Raw genomic sequence first — 18,040 nt, 5'->3', positions numbered from 1 at the left:
AAAGGAGAGAATAGCACAAACCCCAATTAACCAATGACCAAAATGGAGTGGAAGCTATCTTTCAGCTTATATACTGTGTAAAACCTTGTCAATTAGATAATTATTATGAGTTAAACATGAAAGAGATACTTTTCTTGAAAAAAAGCCAAAGAAACTTGTATTAAAATAAAACAGATTTGGATACACCACAAGATGTGATCACTCCAAATATGTCAACAACAGTACAAAGATTTGTAATAACGAAAGCTAAAAAAAAAAAAAAGCAATGCAAAACAATAGTTCATCCACCCCCCTAACAAACATAAAACAACTATATGTCACACCCAACGTAATTACCATTATAGTTACCATTACTTCCAAAGCTTATTTGGTTGTAATTAACTCAAGACTATAAAACATACATCTTCCACCTCGATACTATTAAATTCCATTGAATCTGCAAAACCGTAGAGGCTCCCACCACTTTTCATCCCACAACAATATAAAGATCCATGTCGACTTTTCATCCAACAACAATAAAAAATCCACGTTATCACCAACCCTGTACCGCAATGAAGGACCAACCTTATAGAAATAGCCCCTTGTTAACACACTCCAAACAAAACACACCCTCAATCTGAAGATCAATTCCTTGCCTCGACACAGAACATGAAAGAGATACTAAAATGGAAGCCCGGATCCACCTCCATGTAACTGCAGCATGTCATGAATAATTTTCTAAGTTCTGACTTATGTGCTACCCTTACACTTCATAGGCACAATTCCGGTTCTTAAATCACATATATACAGACATAATAACTTTTATCTGTTTACTTCACCAAAAAATAGAAACAATAGCAAAACCAGAATCTAACAGAAAATTAGTCAGTACTTCCTTTTTTTTCCACTCTTTCATTCTTCTACTATATTTAAAAAATTTCTCACTGAATGATATGAACACGGAAACGAGACGGATCGGGTTGAAGTTTTCAGACTAAGAAATTGATTTAGTTTTCTTTTAGAAAAGGATATTGACGCCGCACTCAAGAAATAGGGGAGAAGATGGGTGATAAGTCATAGATTTGATCGCCACAAATTACCTTGATAAGGTCAAATTTAGTTCTTTGCCTAGAACCAAGGGAAGCTCTCACAAAAGTAGAAAACTCAAACTTTCATTCAGACTCCAATCTGCCTCAAAGCTACAAAGTTCCTATTGTTTATAGGCTAGACTTCCTTCTAAACATCCCATGTTTTAGGCTTCCCAAGTTATTATAGTGATTGGATCCTTGGATCATATCACTGAATCATTATGAACTTTAATTGACTTCTCAACTATTCTCTCCCTTGCTTTCGTTGCCTGCAGTAACCACAAAAGATAATCATTTAGAGCCACTTTAATTAACAGACATCCATTGGATTCATCAAGCAAAGGCAACGAAAAGGGCTCAAAAACTAGTTGGAAAAGAAAAAGAACAAATGACTCAAGCAATTATTAGCAATGGAGAAGTCACATATGAAAGTATAAACCAACCTCTTTCTGCCAATCTGTTAACACTGTTACAACAGTCAGAATAATCACTTGTAGAACAGACCCTGTAAGACTTCCCATCCAGAGTCCCTTGGCATTGAAATGTAGAACAAAACCCAATAAGAATGCCAAAGGAACTCCCACAAGATAATAGGCTCCAAGGTTCACATAAGCCCCTATTTGCTGAAATCCACCACCTCTTGCAATCCCTGCACATACAAATATCCATTTTATTGCTACTATTTGTCCTCAATTAAGCATGCTAGAAGAACATAGACTATTTCAGTACATAAAGCTCACCGGAAAGAGCTCCTATTAGACTATCTGCAGTAAAAGATCCACAAAGAATGGGAACAATGTCTGAAACATAATCTACAACTTCCTTGTCATTGCTATAAGCATATCCTAATATATGCCTACAACAAACGAAGAAAGTGCTGACAATAACCCCATCGACAATTCCAAGAATCACAACAACACGAACAATACCTTGAGCTGCCTTTGGATTCCCTGCTCCTAATTCATTCGAAATGCGAGTACTGCAAAGTAAAATTCATAAGATCGTGATTTGTCAGCAGACAATTGTGCAGTGCCATTGATCTTGTGTATAGAAATGAAGAAACAAATTTGGACCTAACCTTGCAGAAGCTCCAACAGCATATGGAATGATGTAGTGCAATGTTGTTGTGTTAAGGCTGAAAAAGTTAAAAATATGTTAGAAAAACACTTCACGAATTATTTCAATAATGAAAAATGCTATTAACACACTTTCTAACACTATTTTAAACACACTCTTTGTTATTAGTCAAAATTTATTAGAAATCATAAATTTATATAGGTACCACTACTTATGTAATGAGCTTTCATTCATGATTTTATAATCTCTAATAAATTTTAATCAAATAGTATAAAGTGTGTTAGATAGTGTGTTGTCAGCCCTATTCTTCAATAATTAATAAAAATTATTCCTCTCACCAGACAGAAAGAACTGAGGTTTGAAGTTGTGGATTAGGTAAAAGCCCAGCAAATAATGTAAGTAGCTCAAATGACCACATTTCAAAACTATGAACAATGAAACAATTAAGAAAATCAAATAGGAGATGACTAAACTGAAAAAACCATTGTGCAATGTCATAATACATTACCAAAACATCAGCCCAGAAGGAATAGCAAATTGGCAGAACTCTGGAATGCTTAGTAAAGCATTAAATGAAAACACAATTTTGGTCTTCTCACATGCTGGAGAATAATTCATATAAATTCCAAGCCCAATGACATTTAACCAATATGAAATTCCAATAGCATATGCTGCTCCAACATGTCCCAGCCCCAATTTGAATACCAGACCCCAACAAATAGGAACATGCAAACACAGAACCGCAATTGAGCTGAAAACCATGGGAAAGATCATACTCTGAGTCTGGAAATAGCGGATCTGACATTGAAGAACAGCAAATCCATACAGTGCAGGGATGGAGCATATGCAGTACTTGTGAGCTACATGAGAAATTTCAGGGTCTTGACCAAACAGCAATAGTATTTTATCCATGAATATCCACAGCAGAGATATGGGGAGACAAACCAAAAGCAAAGTGACAATTGCACAAAAAGTGTAGTTTCCAATCTCTGTAAATTCTTCTGCACCATAGGTTTGGCCACATAAAGTTTCCAATGCACCAGCCATTCCCATCTGCAAGCCATTTAGCAATCATGTCAGAGTCATCAAGAATTCAGGGTGGAGATTAATTTAGAACTGTACCAGAAAATTTAAAGTGACTTAGGCTAAACTAGAAACTTGAATAAAGGGCGAATTTCAACTCAACTCTTTCTTGCAGATCCTTTATCAAAAGTTTGACATTGGACTAAGAGAAAGTTTTATCAGCTAAGTCAAACAACAATGTATATTTTGAAAGAATTAAATTTCTATGCACTAGTGTGAAAAATTTAACATGTCAATTTGTGATTCAACGAGTATAAAAATCCTTTACACAAATTCACTATTTACTTGTTTCAAAATAAATAAATAAAAAGGATCCTATCTTCAAAACAAAGAAGACAATCTCCTAGATCATTTCACTAATCACATCATCACCCGCACCTGCTAACTAAGAAGTACCATTTATTTTCTTTTAATCTGCTTCGAAAGGCTTTGATGAGGTGCCAATGTACTAAATGGCTTTCCAAGTGAAACTTTATTCATATTAATTAACAAAAAAATTAGATAAATCAAAGTGAATCAACTAATAATCAATATATATATATATGGTCTTTTATTATACTTTTGGCGAGTGACCTGGCTACAGGTATTTTAGTACCATGTACTAACTGAATAACTGAATGAATCAGAGAAAGTTTTGAAAAGATAAAAGAGAGAAAAAGAAGCTTAATCTGAATCACTCTTGAATCTTCACAAACACTATTTTAGAAAAGATACTATGTACAAGTATAAATTAGAAAAATATGGCGAATGGACTAAAGCAAATATATATAGGTAGGTGCATGGAAGAAAAAAAAAAGTATCAAAGAAGACTTTACAAGAACACAAAAGCCGGTAACTTCAGCAAAAGAGATGGCAATTGCAACCCCAGAGAATGAGACAAGAAGCCCAAGATGTCCCACCATCATCAGTGACACAACTTGTAGAAGGAACTGACACATATTCGCAGCCACCATTGGAGCTGCCATGGAGCCTACCCTTTTAAGCTCTACACAAAATGCATCATCATCCTCTAATGGTGCCACCTCACTCTTTCTTAACAATGGTGTTGCTTCCTCCTTATCCATCATCTCTCTCAGTTTTTCTATGCAAAGCAACGTTCATATATAAAACAGATGTTAGACAAGATATGATAAAAAAAACACGGGAGTTATATAGAACAAGATCACAAGAAAAAGTTCTTCCTATACATAAACAAACAAATCATAAGACAAATCAAAATAGAAATTGATCTACCCAAGCATATATGTACGTATATTTATGCTTATTTCTTTATTTAAATAATATAATTTTACTGAAAATGAGTCAATATATACATTCTAATAAAATAATATAAAAAAAGAAAATTCTAATAAAATAATATAAAAGTTAATAATAAAATGAACAACTTAAGGGAACAAAGAAAAAATGGAGTGCAAAAATTTTTATATTTAATTGTTAGGATGGTGACATGTGACAATCACATGCATGCCAAACCATAGAACGAGCCAAGCGTGCAAAACAAAGATTAGAAGGTTGTTGGTTTGTCTTAATTTCCTTTGTTTTAAGTATAAATTAATGGGATAAATTTTTCGAAGCTCAAATTACAAATTAAAAAAAAAAATACCAGTTTTAATCTGACTCGTCTGAAAGCGTCTTATTCACGGTGAGATGGACCGGTATTGCATTCTTGACCATTTGACATTAGAAAATATTTACATTACCATGTGGTGCATGCTGTGATTTGTGGTTTTTACTCACTTTGTTATGTTAGAAGAAGGTTGGCAAAAACAAACCACCCTACATCTTAGCTTCTTTAGCTCCACCCATAGACATCAAAATTAGTATATTTTAGATTTCATCTTAAAATCAATTGGCATTAAGTGAAGTCCCAAGGTCAGAACTTACTCTGATACCATGTTATGCCTCTAATGTACCCAGCTCTCACTTATTTAATGAGAATTATCTTTCCCTTTTTTAAAAATATATTAGTTAAATTAATGAGATAGATCTATTTTCACAAAGAGTATATACCTTTAATCGACCGATAGTTAATTAACAGCGAGGTATTAATTACGATTATAACAAAGTTTTGTGTTGTTTTTCTCAATTTATTTTAATATACATGATTAGGAATCAACCTTAACTACAGTTAAGAAATGTAACTAGGCGTACCAGTTGTGTGAATAATTTAGTGAACCGATTTATACAAGCATGCAGGATATATACGTAAAAACACAACAAATTGTCTTACTTAAGTAAATATACTAACAAGTATGTTATGCATGCATTGATTTATATTTATATAAGTGTTTTATTTTCTAATTTAACTACAGTTTATAAAATAAAAAGTAAAAAAGTTATAAGAAAAATTTAAATAATTCAACTATATATAAGTACAAAAAAAAAAGTAACCTAGGTTTAAAGGAAAAAAAATTAAAAGTAGTAAAATTGGGATTTGAGAATACATACATACATATTGATACTTTAAACTAGTTGAAAATATAAAAATAAGTATTAAATAATGGTGAAACTAGCTATATCTTACAAGAAAATTGAAATTTCAGTAAAAGACGTACATCTACAAGCTTGAAAATGAAAACTCAAATTTATATTAGAGATCAAGTTTATTAAAATACTGTGCAAATAATAATTATCTCACAGAGAAAGTAAGAATGTTTATAAAGAGTGATTAAAATGTATAGTTGAAAAATATTGTTGACCTAAGTGAAATTTTCTTTTTTAACAATATTTTTTGTTTTGTTTTGTTTTTCAATCAGTTTTAAGTTTGCTGTTTAACATTTGTCATCAAACAATAAATTAATATTTAAAGGACAAAAAAATATATATTTGAAGGAGTAAGAGAAAAAAGAATAAAACATCAAACCATGCCACTTTTAAAGTTAATCAATGTATATATTATGTGTCAAATACCTCAGATAGTTGGATTTAGAAATGCCATGGCCACCACCTTCCATCATTTATGTCGATGAGTCCAATCATGTTTCACAAGATAAATAGCTTACTATGGATAAGAACGGTCGCCATTCCTACTGGGTATCATAAAGCAGACACAAAACCAATGTGAACTTGTGCCCATAGAATGTAACAACCAAAAAAGTGCAAATTTCCTGCAGAATTTGACTCTGCGGAAAAAAAAATGACCGGAAATTTTTGTGGAACTTTATGTGAAACATTATTCACAGGAAATACTTGTGAGATTTTATGCAGAAAAGTAATCCGTAGAAAATACATGTGAATTTTCTTGGGGACATATATCCACGTGTAAAATATATTGATATTATAATAATGAAAATCTGCAGATAAGTTTTCCTGCGGATTTACATGCCAATTCATTTTCGCAGGAAATATTAAAATATTTTTTTTGAAATTTTTGGTTTTAAAATCATTAAAAATAATTTCATGAAAAAAATTATTTTAATTAATCAATTATAAAAACCTCATTATTTATAATTTAAATAAACTATTAAGTAGATTAAATATTTCTTATTAGATATTCACTTAAAAAGGGATCTAAAAATAATAATTTGGTTTTAGCTACTCATCTACTAATAAAAAAAATGCAATTACAATTACCCAAATCAGAGATAAGCAGACCCAATGACCAAACTTATTGAATAACACGGCAACAAATTGCTATATAAGATGCATGCTCAAATTTTGAGTACATTTAAAGTACAAAATAATATAAAAAATAAGAATATTTTTTTTTACTCACATAAAAAGAGTTCATTTCATTACTTCTCGAAATATGAAATATTAAAACTTTTGATTTTATCTACTTATTAATACTGAACATAATTAATAATCAATCACCCAAGAGGTTTCGTTAAGCCATCATTTGGCGTCGATCTTGAAAGAATAGACCCACAATTGAAATTTTCAATCCCATCTTTTTAAAATCAACTAAATGGAGGCAAAATTTCTTAAATTGATTGAAATTAATAATTGAATTTTTTGCTCAGAAGGATAGTCAGTGTCAGTCATATGTTATAAATTACTTTATCAATTAAGATGACGAAACATGCGTGCTAACCTGAGTTTTGTTGCATGTTGTGTAATGTTTTTATTTTATTTTTAATTCAATTTTTTGTTTAGAGACTCTTTGTATTCAGGTTTTATCCTTTTTAGTTTTAACCTTATTGACTCTTTGTAATTTTTGCAAAAAAAAATAAATCAGTGATGCATAGACACTCCATTATTACAAACACTACTTGTTTGACATTCCTGGTGTGTTTCTCTATTTTTCTTGTAACATTATATTATCTATTACATATTTATGTCTTTGCTTTCATTTATTTCTTTGTCTCTCTCGATGTTGATGTAGGTGTCTCATAACATTTCTTTGCGAAAACCATACTTTCGTGACAGATTGTATATCTCTGTACCAACTAGCTTTAAGCACTCGTCATGTGATTTGATTCATTTTCGTCTGGTGGTTTAGCATCAAATATTCTCTCCCTTGCCATCATTGCCTACAAAAATTGCACAAATCCGACACCTAATTAACACCAAACATACAATATTTCTACATTGCAACAAAGAAATCATATTGGGTTATTAAGGATAGTGTCAAATTTATAAATCGTGAACCTGTTTCTTCCAGTTGGTAAGAGCAGTAACAAGGGAAAGGAGAATCGATTGGACAATGGAGCCAGTGACTATTCCAATCCAGAGGCCCTTTGCTCTTAAATGTGCAACAAAGCCAAGTACGATACCTACAGGAATTCCTACCAGATAAAATGCTCCCAGATTGACATAGGCTCCTAGATGTTGCCACCCACTTCCTCTAGCAACCCCTGATTAATTAATTAATTGTAGCAGGTTAGCTAAATAAGAATGATAGTTACCGACAAAATATAAGAGGCAATTAACACACCAAATGAATATTACTTCTACAAGTAACATATTTTAACAAATTTTCTCTTAATTAGTTAAAATTTAAACCACTCTAATCAATATAGGAATGTTATCCCCATCAAATAAAGAATGTGACTTACAACATATTTAGTGAGGTGAATTTTACTCTAATGGAAGAGTATATTTCTAGCATTTTTCTAGTTAGCTTTATTTTACTGTGCAGTATTCAAAAGTAACAAGCATAAAATTATAAAGGAGAATAATTTACCTGAAAGAACTCCTTGTAAGCTGTCAGTAAAAATAGAGAGACAAAGCAGAGGGGTCATAACAGCCACGTAATGAACAACCATACGATCATCGCTATAGGCATAACCCAAGAGATGTCTGCAGCCGAATAGTGTTGCACTTACAATTAGACCCTCTGTGACTGCAAGGAACATCGTTGCTGAAACAGCCACACGAACTGCTTGTGGATTCCCAGCTCCTAATTCATTCGAAACTCTAGTGCTATCACATACAATTAATGTGTCACATTTTACTATGCTTCAATGCTAATATTAGCCAATGGAAATAAAATGACCATACAGTTTGATTGAGAAACAAACCTAGCAGCAGCCCCAAACCCATAAGGTATGGTGAAATGTAATGTAGAGATTGTCAAGCTGGCAATATTAAAAAAAAAAAGTGGTTAATTTCGTTTTCATCTAAATAATCTTAGCTTAATTTCTTCAAAAATCAAATTAAGCATTACCATATAGATAGGACTGATGTCTCCAACTTTGGGTTTGGAAAAAGTCCAGCTAGCAAAACAAGTATCTCGCAGGCCCACCATTTAAGACTGTAAGACCAAAAATTGTATGACAGATAAGTGACCATGTTGGTAAAATCATTAGAGAAATACTAGTAACATACTCTTTTTTATTGATTGAAATTTATTGAAAGTGATAAAATTTTGTGTATTATAATTGATGGTGCGGGGAAATCTTGTCAAACTAGTCGACTAATTAAGATATGTTGTAGCTATTTTAATTAATAAAATGTTTCTGAAGAAAAAGTGTATGGATAGTAAAGCTAAAGAATAGTTACCAAACCATGACTGCTGCTGGCACAGCAAAGCGAAAGAAGTCTCCAACACCAACCAAAGCATTCTTGGAGAAAGGGATGCGTGTTTTCTCACAAGCAGAGGAATACCTCACAAAGGACAAAAGCAACATCACATTAAACCAAACACAAAGGCTGAAGGAGATTGCAGCACCAACATGTCCCAACTCCAATTTAAATACAAGGGTCCAACATGTTGCTCCGTGGAAGCACAAAGCTATGGCAGAGGTTAGAATCATGGGAGAAATCAAACTCTGGGTCTGGAAAAATCGTGTTAGAGGTTTGAGAATTGCGGAACCAAATAGAGCAGGTATTAGCCAAATGGCATATTTACGAGCTTCAAGGGAAATTGTTGGGTCTTGGCCTAAGAGTGTTAATATTTTGTCCATGAAAGTCCATAGAATTGTGATTGGGAAACAAATCAAAGAAAGGGAGATTACGGCAGTGTAAGTATATTGTCCAAATTTTTCATATTGCCCTGCCCCGAAAGCTTGGCCACATAAAGTTTCCAATCCACCAGCCATCCCTGACTTCAATATTGACATAAATATAACTAAATGAGCATGCACATTATATTTCAAACAATTTGGTTTTACAAATTTGACATAAGAATGCTCCATAATACTACTCCTTATGAACACATCTTCCCTTAAAATGTTGTTTTGTTATTTTGTGACAAAAAATAATAGTTATTATCGTACTGGAGAAATCTAAAGGCTTTAGTATAGTTGGTTTTGGTGTCAATAGTTAAATGAATTTGAGTACACCAAGAAGGAGTCAAGGAGAGAAAGAGTTTCTCTATTACTATACTAATATCTTTAAATTTTTAAGAGTACTATAGAATTTCTCAAAAAAACAATTGATCAAATTGATTATGTCATATAAAAAAAATTAAGAGTACTTACGCATTTCTAAAACTCTTTTTCGAAGAAAATTCTCCCAGAACATCTAAATCCTTGATACAAAGGTAACAAAAGGAGAAAAAAATAATATATATATAGATTCTCATTTTTCTCTTATTAAAAATCATAAATCATATGAAAACAATTAGAGATTTTGTTATAATTATTTTTTCATCCTTTTAAATTATAAGAAAGTTGTCATGAAAGAATATAAGTCCAAAAAATTAATGACAAAATTCTTCACAAGTTTGAAAAATATTTGTTTTAAGAATATGAAAGAAAATTAAATAACTCCAAATTCTCTTATTGATCCTATATTTATTAGATGAAAAATATTAAATATTGTTTATATTTTCAAAATATTTAATGTACTTATTTTTATAAAATATTAAGACAATTGGTTAAAAAAAGATATAGTCGTAAAAATGATTCATAAAAAATAACACAAAAGGTCTAAATTGACCCGTTGACTAAATTGACTAGACCACATTACTAATTACTAAAATGTAATTTGGACCAAAACATGGAAAGGTAAATTAAGATACCGTTTGTTTTTTTAATGCAACATAAGGCACCAAATTTTTAATCATCAAATGTTTGTATATAACGAATAGATTGATTAAGTGGAGTATAAGTTAGTCTCACATATGAAAAGTTATAAATTTAAATCCTCATTTGTCTCCATTAATAAGATAAATGTAAGTATTTTTTATAAATATTCTGTAAGTTTGAAGATTTGTCCTGCCATTAGATACCATGTGAGCAATCCTTGTTATTTGTACAACTTGACATATAATAAAGGCTTAAAGGTTTTGAGATTAGTTTTATCATAATTTCCAAACTCATTTTCTGAAAGGAAAATTTCTTTTACTCAATGTTTCTTGATTTCTTTTATTAATTGTATATTTATTTTTATTTATTCGTAATTAGCACTAATAATTTAAAACGTGTAATCCATTTTATTACTCATTTATTAATTAAATTTCTTTCATATAAATTATGAGCTATTCTTTAGTTTTCTTGAAAATCTTATTCAAATAAGTTAAAAATAATTTATAAACATATCATAAGTTATTTTTACAAGTTTTTTTTTTATTAATACTTACTCCTACATAAAAATTTATAGCATAAAATAAATTCAAATAAGTTGTAAATAAATCTTCCAAAAGACACTCTTAGGATGTACGTATTTGAGACAACTGCAAAAATGTATTATTATTTTAGTAATTAATTGTATATGTATAATTGGTTATTGTTATAATTTATTATAATTAAAATCAGTTTTTGTTTGAATAAGTTTGTTTAAAAGTGATTTTAACATAATCATAAAATAGAAACAAACAATGAATTAAAAATGTAATGAGTAAATCAAAGGCCTACTTACCAAAACACTAAACCCAGAAACATTGGTGAGAGAGATTGCAATAGCAACACTTGAAAGAGAGAGCTGGTTAAGATGGCCAACCATTACCAATGACACCACTTGCAAAAGATATTGCAACACACTTGCAACCACCATTGGAGCTGCTATAGTACCCACCTTCTTCAGCTCTTCCCTCATTGCTCTCCTCCTTTTCATCCATCCCCACTTTCCTGTCTCTGAACCTTCTTCCATCACTGCCTCTATCAGTTTTCTACGATCAATTTGTTCTCTTTTTGTCACTCACTTTCAAGTGTTATATATTACCTTTTCTTCTATATATCTTATCTTTCTTTGGCTCTACCTTTGTCCTCTTTTATATCATCACAAGTAAGACAACGTTGCGTTATCATTTTCAGTCAGCCACGCAACTATATCTTAAAAACTAATAAACAAATGAGCATACAAATTAATAACGGGAATCTATACATGCACATTCAAACATATTGTATATATTTTGAACGACTTACAATTTATATTTCAGTTAAGTCTTGGAAGAAAAAATTATAATTACCCCCTCCATTAATTCCTTTTTAATTGTGGATTTTTTTTAAAAATTATTTATATTTATATGTATTTTTGACATTAAAAAAAATAACATTAATTATATTTTTTCTTCTCACTAATCATTAATTAATAATGATTAATTTACATATGTATTTATTGTGAGAATAAAATAAAAAGGAATAGAATACGAAAGTCCACACACTTATCGAACACAGTTTTAAGTGTTGCTATTGCAACCAGCTCTCACAAATGTTACTAGGATAAAAAAAAAAAAAACTTCTTGTACTTTTTTACAAAATTTCTACATAGAAATCTTAAAAGATAAATAAAAAACAAAAATGTAAATGATTTTAAGATCTTAATTTTGGAAACAGAAAAATAGTTATACTATAAAAAGTTTTATATTTTGATAATATAAAAAGTTTTATACAATTATTCAATTTCAATACATTATATATAATAAATTTATTAACTTTTAAAATAATTATCTTAAAATAATTTAAATGGTAATTTATGATTAGATAATAAATAAAATTATTTTATACTAATACAGTGGGATAAGCATTAAACCGATAATCATATATGTCAAAATTTAGAACATGATCATCCAATAGCAAATTAAAATATATTTGAACGCTATAAATAATGCATACCTAGCAACTTGTATAATCAATGTATGGAAATATTTTTATAAGAACCTGCATAGATATTATTAAAAAGTAAATCATATAGGCTGGGTCAATGCATTATGCATGATCCGCAGCTGCTTCGTTGAGACTTGAGTTACACTATATATTACACCGAATCAGGCATTCAAGGCTTGAAAACTGACTAGATAATATACTATATGCCTCCACATGCACCAACTCATAGGATGGGACCTTCAGCTTCATGGGCAGTCATCATGGAATAATCATTTTTTACTGGGATCAATATATAGGAATTGTTAATCATCATTTTAAATTATATTTATTTATTATGAAGCATTTTTAAATTGTGGGTAATTAAATAAGAAAAAAAAAATACTTTTTTCGTAAACAAAACAAAAAGGTCATGTCCTTTTAGAGGTAGTTTTCTGGATATTTCCATACATTATTTTAATTGATATAGATTAAATGAATTCTAAATAATAAAATAATCACGTATGTGAATTAATTGGCTTGAAATTATTTCAATTTAATCATAAATCTCAGGTTGGAGATATATAATTATATTAAATATCTATAGAGAAAATTTTATCATCTATAATATATAATCCTATCAAACTCAAACAAGATTTTCTCTTATAAAAGATACATGTAGTTTAGAAAAAAAAATTAATAATAAATTACTTACCTGTTTTTTTCTCTTTATTTTTAAAATTCTTTGTAACTTTCTCAAGCTTTTGCCTAATAGCTCTTCCGAAACCTCACTTAGACTTAATTATTATATAGATCACTAAACACTGCGGAATCCTCACTAATTTGGGATTGACGCCTAGTTCACATATTAATTCTCTGTTTGAACGTAAAGCCAAACTCCACCATGATAAAGGATTAGCAAATAACAATTGAATTCAAAAATTGTAAATTAAGATTTTAGTTTTTTAGTTGATTGTTAAGATCACATGTGTGTATCAGTGATATAAGAAATAAGATGAAAGTAAAATATAGACTCTATAGAGATTGTGATTTAATAACAAAGCAACCGATTAATTACTCGTTGATTTAGGAATTAGGAATAAAAGAATAATTAAAGTATTGTTAGAGTATCACTTGTTTATCTTAAATTTGTGAGCCCTATAATATCTAAGAGATTCAAGAATTTTACACAAAAATTTACTTTAATACTAAAATTGTTAGAGTAAGTACTTAACTTAAGCAAAATCCATTTTTTTATTGAAAAATTTCTCTTTTTATAATAATCAATTAAGTAAGGATTGCTTATATAAACAATTCACTTAAGTAATACAATGTTAAGTCATTAGTTTCAATGGAAAAATTTGTTAAGCAGAATTGATTAACTTTAAGCAACTTATTTAAGCGCAAGTGTTGGATATTCTCTTATAAATATTAATTTCCAAAAAGAGATATTTCTGTAAAAAAAATATAAAAAAATGTAGGCGGTGGAAAGGAGAAAAAAGGGCGTGGGAAAAGCAGCGGCCATCTCCTTGGTATGGGTCTATGAATCTATGAAGCCCAAAAAAATAACAAGTGAATGCCCATTATCCCTATTGAACCCGGTTTCAAACTTTCGGACCCCATTCCTTTCGTTTCGTCGCCACTTCCGAACGCGTTTCTCTCTGCCTCTTCACATTCTCGCCGTCGCTGCTAAGTTCATGTAAGCTCTCTCTCTCTCTCTCCTCGCAGCTTCATTCGTTCGTATATGCACCTATTGCATGCGTTTGTTACCAATTAAGTGTCGTTACATAGTGAACCAGCTGAACGGTTTCGAAGTGTTCTGTTGCAGCAGTTAGGTTCGCGGCAAAAAATGATAAAGAGGAGGTTCTACAAGCTCGATCACGGTGATCGAGAGGCCTTGGATCCGTCTTCTTCTTCTTCTTCGGACTCCGAGATTGAAGCCGAAGCCGAAGTCGATGCCTCTGAAGAAGAATCAGAGGAAGATGTAACAGCAGAAGTGAAACCGAATGATGATGAAGCTGGTTCAACTTCTTCTGGTTGGTTTATTCACTTTTTGTTAACTGTACTTTTTGTTTCTTTCTCTAAAATGTGTTCAGTAGTATTAGCACTTACGTGATAGAGTTGCGTTAGCTGATGCTACTTTTCTTTATTTTACTATGGAATCATACACAGAGTTCACTATTAGAGCAACACAAATTAGTTATTAGGTTTAATTACCCATTAGGTTTGTTGACATTTTTTATTACTGTATTTTGTTTCTCTCTTCAATGTTTTCAGTATTATTAGCACTTACTATAGATATAGAATTGCATTAGATGATGTTAATTTTACTATTATGGAATCATACAGAGTTCAGTATTAGAGCAACATAAATTAGTTCTTATCATAATGGTATTTGGTATTCTTAATGTTACTTACTTTTTTTACATTTTTTTTTTTTTTTTGTATTTTGCCACATTCAGGGTATGCAAGTGAGGATGGTTCTGCCAGTGATGTTGATGTCAACTCAGCAGGTAGGGTTTGCTTGTACACACCAACACAGAATTGTGTTCTTCTATCTGCGAGGAAATATGTTATGCAAATGTCCCTATTTCAGCTTATTGATGTTTCAATATTATAAATAATTAATGGAATAATGGTAGCTGTTATCATCGTTAGGCTTAGACCTTGGGTCTTTTCCTTTTAACTCTATTAAGTTAAATGAATAAACAATTTGCAGATATGTACCCAAAAAGAACCCTGACGCTTATGATTTAGTTTTCCGCTAGGGTTTGATTGTGCTTGAGACTTAAGTCTTGAACTTTTGGTATTTTGTACTCATTCAAAATTCTTTTGTCATTTTACTTATGTATGTCAATTAGATGTCTATTTCTGGGATAATAGCATTCACTGTATTAGTTATTTTTGTAAACTGCATGGTTCTACTCCTTGGTAAAGAATCCTTTCATGATTGTTTTAACATTGATGTAACATCAGGTCTGTTATTTAGTGAAGATGATGCTGGAGCTATAAATGAAAGACAAGTGCTTATTAACAGGGAGTTGCTGAGTAAATGTGATACTGAAAAGTCTAATGTCTTGGCTGAAAAGAAATCCTTACCGACAGATACACCATCCTGTGTCTTAAAATGCAAATCAGTATTTAAGTGCAAGATATGTCCCCGAATTATCTGTTTGTCTGAGGAGACTTTGCGGGATCATCTGCAATCAAAGGTAATGTGCCTTTTCTTTTGGCGGATTATTATTCTTAAGCAGCAGATTTTACTATTCATAGTAAGTCTTTAGTTTTTTGAGAAGTAATCCATAAACTCTTGTCTTATTTATTCTTCCCAAATTCTATAAATTATTGCATTTATTTTGCTGGAAATTTAGTGCTGGGTTTGAACTTTGAACTGGAAAAGAAATATACAACAATAAATTTAGGGCCATTTATATACTCTGGAATAGGACTATCACTGTTTGGGATCCTATGACGCATTGCTACGATTTTTATATGATCCCTCATTGTAGTTTGTTCACCCATTGAGTGTATAACCCATATAAGGATGTTGATCCATATTAGTGGCAACGAGTATAGATTTGTATAATAAATAAAATCAGGATGAATGTTACTGTGAAGGGAAATTATGATTAGATTCCTTTAAGTGATTGACAGTATATAACATGGGTCAAAATGACATGGATTCTCTGCAAAGGATGTGGTGAATGTAATCCCCAAATTGGTTGACTTCAAAAATGTATTTATGGAGCATTTCATTTTTGTGGGTTGAGAGATTTGTGTTTCTAAATATAGAAGAAAAAGAGAGGATGATACACAAATGAAACAATAGAAAGAAAACAGTAAAATATCCTTCCCTTTTATAACTTAGCCACAAATATTTGATGATGTCATGATAACTTCAATCATTCTTTTGCTTCTGCTGCAAATGTTATATAGGTTTTGCTTTATCTCCAAGATTGACTAGTAAACACAACTATGATATTCAATATCTTGTAAAATGATACATAGCCCAAACCACTTAGTTGAGTATTTTTCTTTACAAATTTCCTTACATCCTTCCTTGTAGGATCAGTGACATCACTTGAGGAATTTCCCATCCTGCCTCTACATTATTAAATAGTTGGAGATGCACAACATTATGCCATTAAATGTAACGAAAATCCTTACCCAAGTCACAGGTTTAATGTCCTATATAGGATAGAGGTCCTACTCACAAGTCAAAGCAATAAGATCACACTAGCATTTCTTTCAACTCTTGATAGTATGATCAACTTGGACAGGAGGACAACTATGAACTTATCCTTGTCATTGTGTAAAGCTTCTTATTGATGTAATGTACTAATGATTACATTGTTATTACTGTAGAGACATGCTCGATCTGAAAAACTACTTAGTGAAGGTAGACTGAAGGCTATGCTCAACAGTGATGGTGAAATTGATAATCAAGAGATCTCAGAGATCCAAACTAAAGATACTGAGGTTGGTTCTTCGGCAGTTCAATTGCATTCTACTGCAACTTGGCTAAATAAATTACATGTTATTGAATTGAATGCGCTTGGAAAACTAATTCATTTATGAATTTTTTAGGATAATGCTGAGAAGAATCACAAAAGGCAAAATCAGCATAAAAAGAGATTGAGAAAGAAGGTAAAGAACACTAGTGTTTCATTCATCAGGCAGAGTTTAAACTTTAAATTGAAAATTTGAAACTGTAAGGTTTATGATTTTTTATTTTTTTTTGAATGGCAGAAAAGTGACAAAGCAAACACAAGGAAAATACTGTCAACAAAAGGAGCAGCCAAGAGAGGGCGAAACAAATGACACCTCTAATATGTAGTATTCTGCATTTTGTAGAGCAAATTTTCCCGCCACTACCACCCGCCTTTGTGTGCAAAGTCTGCGTAGTCTGATATTATGCTCTACTGATAGTGCTTCTTGAGCCCCCTTTCTCTTCTGTTCAATATTTTTCTTCGTTTATTTATTTATTTATTCAACATGCTTCCTACAATGTCTGAGATTTTCTTTTTTATTTTTCCTTTTTACATAGCATACTAATGTAACCGAAATCAAATTTTCCCTGTAAAGACTTTCCTGGGAAAGATTATTTAAATTACGAGGTTAAATTTGGCTGTGCTTTGGTCATAAAATGTTGAACTATTTGACATATGAACGCCAACTGCGATGCCATGCTGCATAAAGAATGTACTGCTAACGTAAGCATTTTATGAACACTTTGATAAAGAAAAATATAAGGTGGGATTAGAATGCATTTAGTAGAGTGGAAAGAAATGAAATGATAGTGATTGAAACCAAAGTTTTGAATTAGAGGAGAGTATAAAAGTGAGTTTCATCTCATTTTAGTGTTTTTTCCTCTCTTTTTTTCTTGTTCTTTCTTTGCAATCAAAC

The 18,040-nt window shown here is 31.1% G+C and overlaps 2 protein-coding genes and 1 pseudogene across 3 annotated transcripts; 1 reads left to right on the top strand and 2 right to left on the bottom strand.

The window, feature by feature from the left end:
* Window positions 1-107: 107 nt before the first annotated feature.
* LOC114396010 (protein DETOXIFICATION 9-like) lies at window positions 108-4,404 on the bottom strand. 2 transcript variants are annotated; one of them, XM_028357904.1, is made up of 7 exons: window positions 4,043-4,404; window positions 2,653-3,197; window positions 2,483-2,569; window positions 2,146-2,202; window positions 1,808-2,046; window positions 1,511-1,716; window positions 109-1,336 (listed from the first exon to the last, which is right to left on the bottom strand). In XM_028357904.1, exons 1-7 carry the CDS (start codon window positions 4,292-4,294, stop codon window positions 1,271-1,273), a joined length of 1,452 nt encoding a protein of 483 aa, XP_028213705.1. In that variant the 5' UTR covers window positions 4,295-4,404; the 3' UTR covers window positions 109-1,270. The 2 variants fall into 2 exon arrangements, with proteins under 2 accessions (XP_028213707.1, XP_028213705.1); XM_028357906.1 differs by lacking the exon at window positions 2,483-2,569 and having other exon boundaries at window positions 108-1,336.
* Window positions 4,405-7,398: 2,994 nt separating this feature from the next.
* LOC114395856 (protein DETOXIFICATION 14-like) lies at window positions 7,399-11,756 on the bottom strand. Its single transcript, XM_028357723.1, has 7 exons — window positions 11,472-11,756; window positions 9,171-9,715; window positions 8,836-8,922; window positions 8,690-8,746; window positions 8,353-8,591; window positions 7,818-8,023; window positions 7,399-7,699 (listed from the first exon to the last, which is right to left on the bottom strand). The coding sequence occupies exons 1-7, from the start codon at window positions 11,700-11,702 to the stop codon at window positions 7,622-7,624; spliced, it is 1,443 nt and encodes a 480-aa protein (XP_028213524.1). The 5' UTR covers window positions 11,703-11,756; the 3' UTR covers window positions 7,399-7,621.
* A 2,522-nt stretch (window positions 11,757-14,278) lies between these two features.
* On the top strand, window positions 14,279-17,781 carry LOC114395100 (annotated as a pseudogene).
* Window positions 17,782-18,040: the final 259 nt, after the last annotated feature.

Source organism: Glycine soja, chromosome 18 (assembly GCF_004193775.1).
Source record: "Glycine soja cultivar W05 chromosome 18, ASM419377v2, whole genome shotgun sequence".
Classification (NCBI taxonomy): Eukaryota; Viridiplantae; Streptophyta; class Magnoliopsida; order Fabales; family Fabaceae; genus Glycine; species Glycine soja.
The sequence above is the reverse complement of the archived record's forward strand: the minus strand, read 5'-3'. Positions and strand labels throughout refer to the sequence as shown.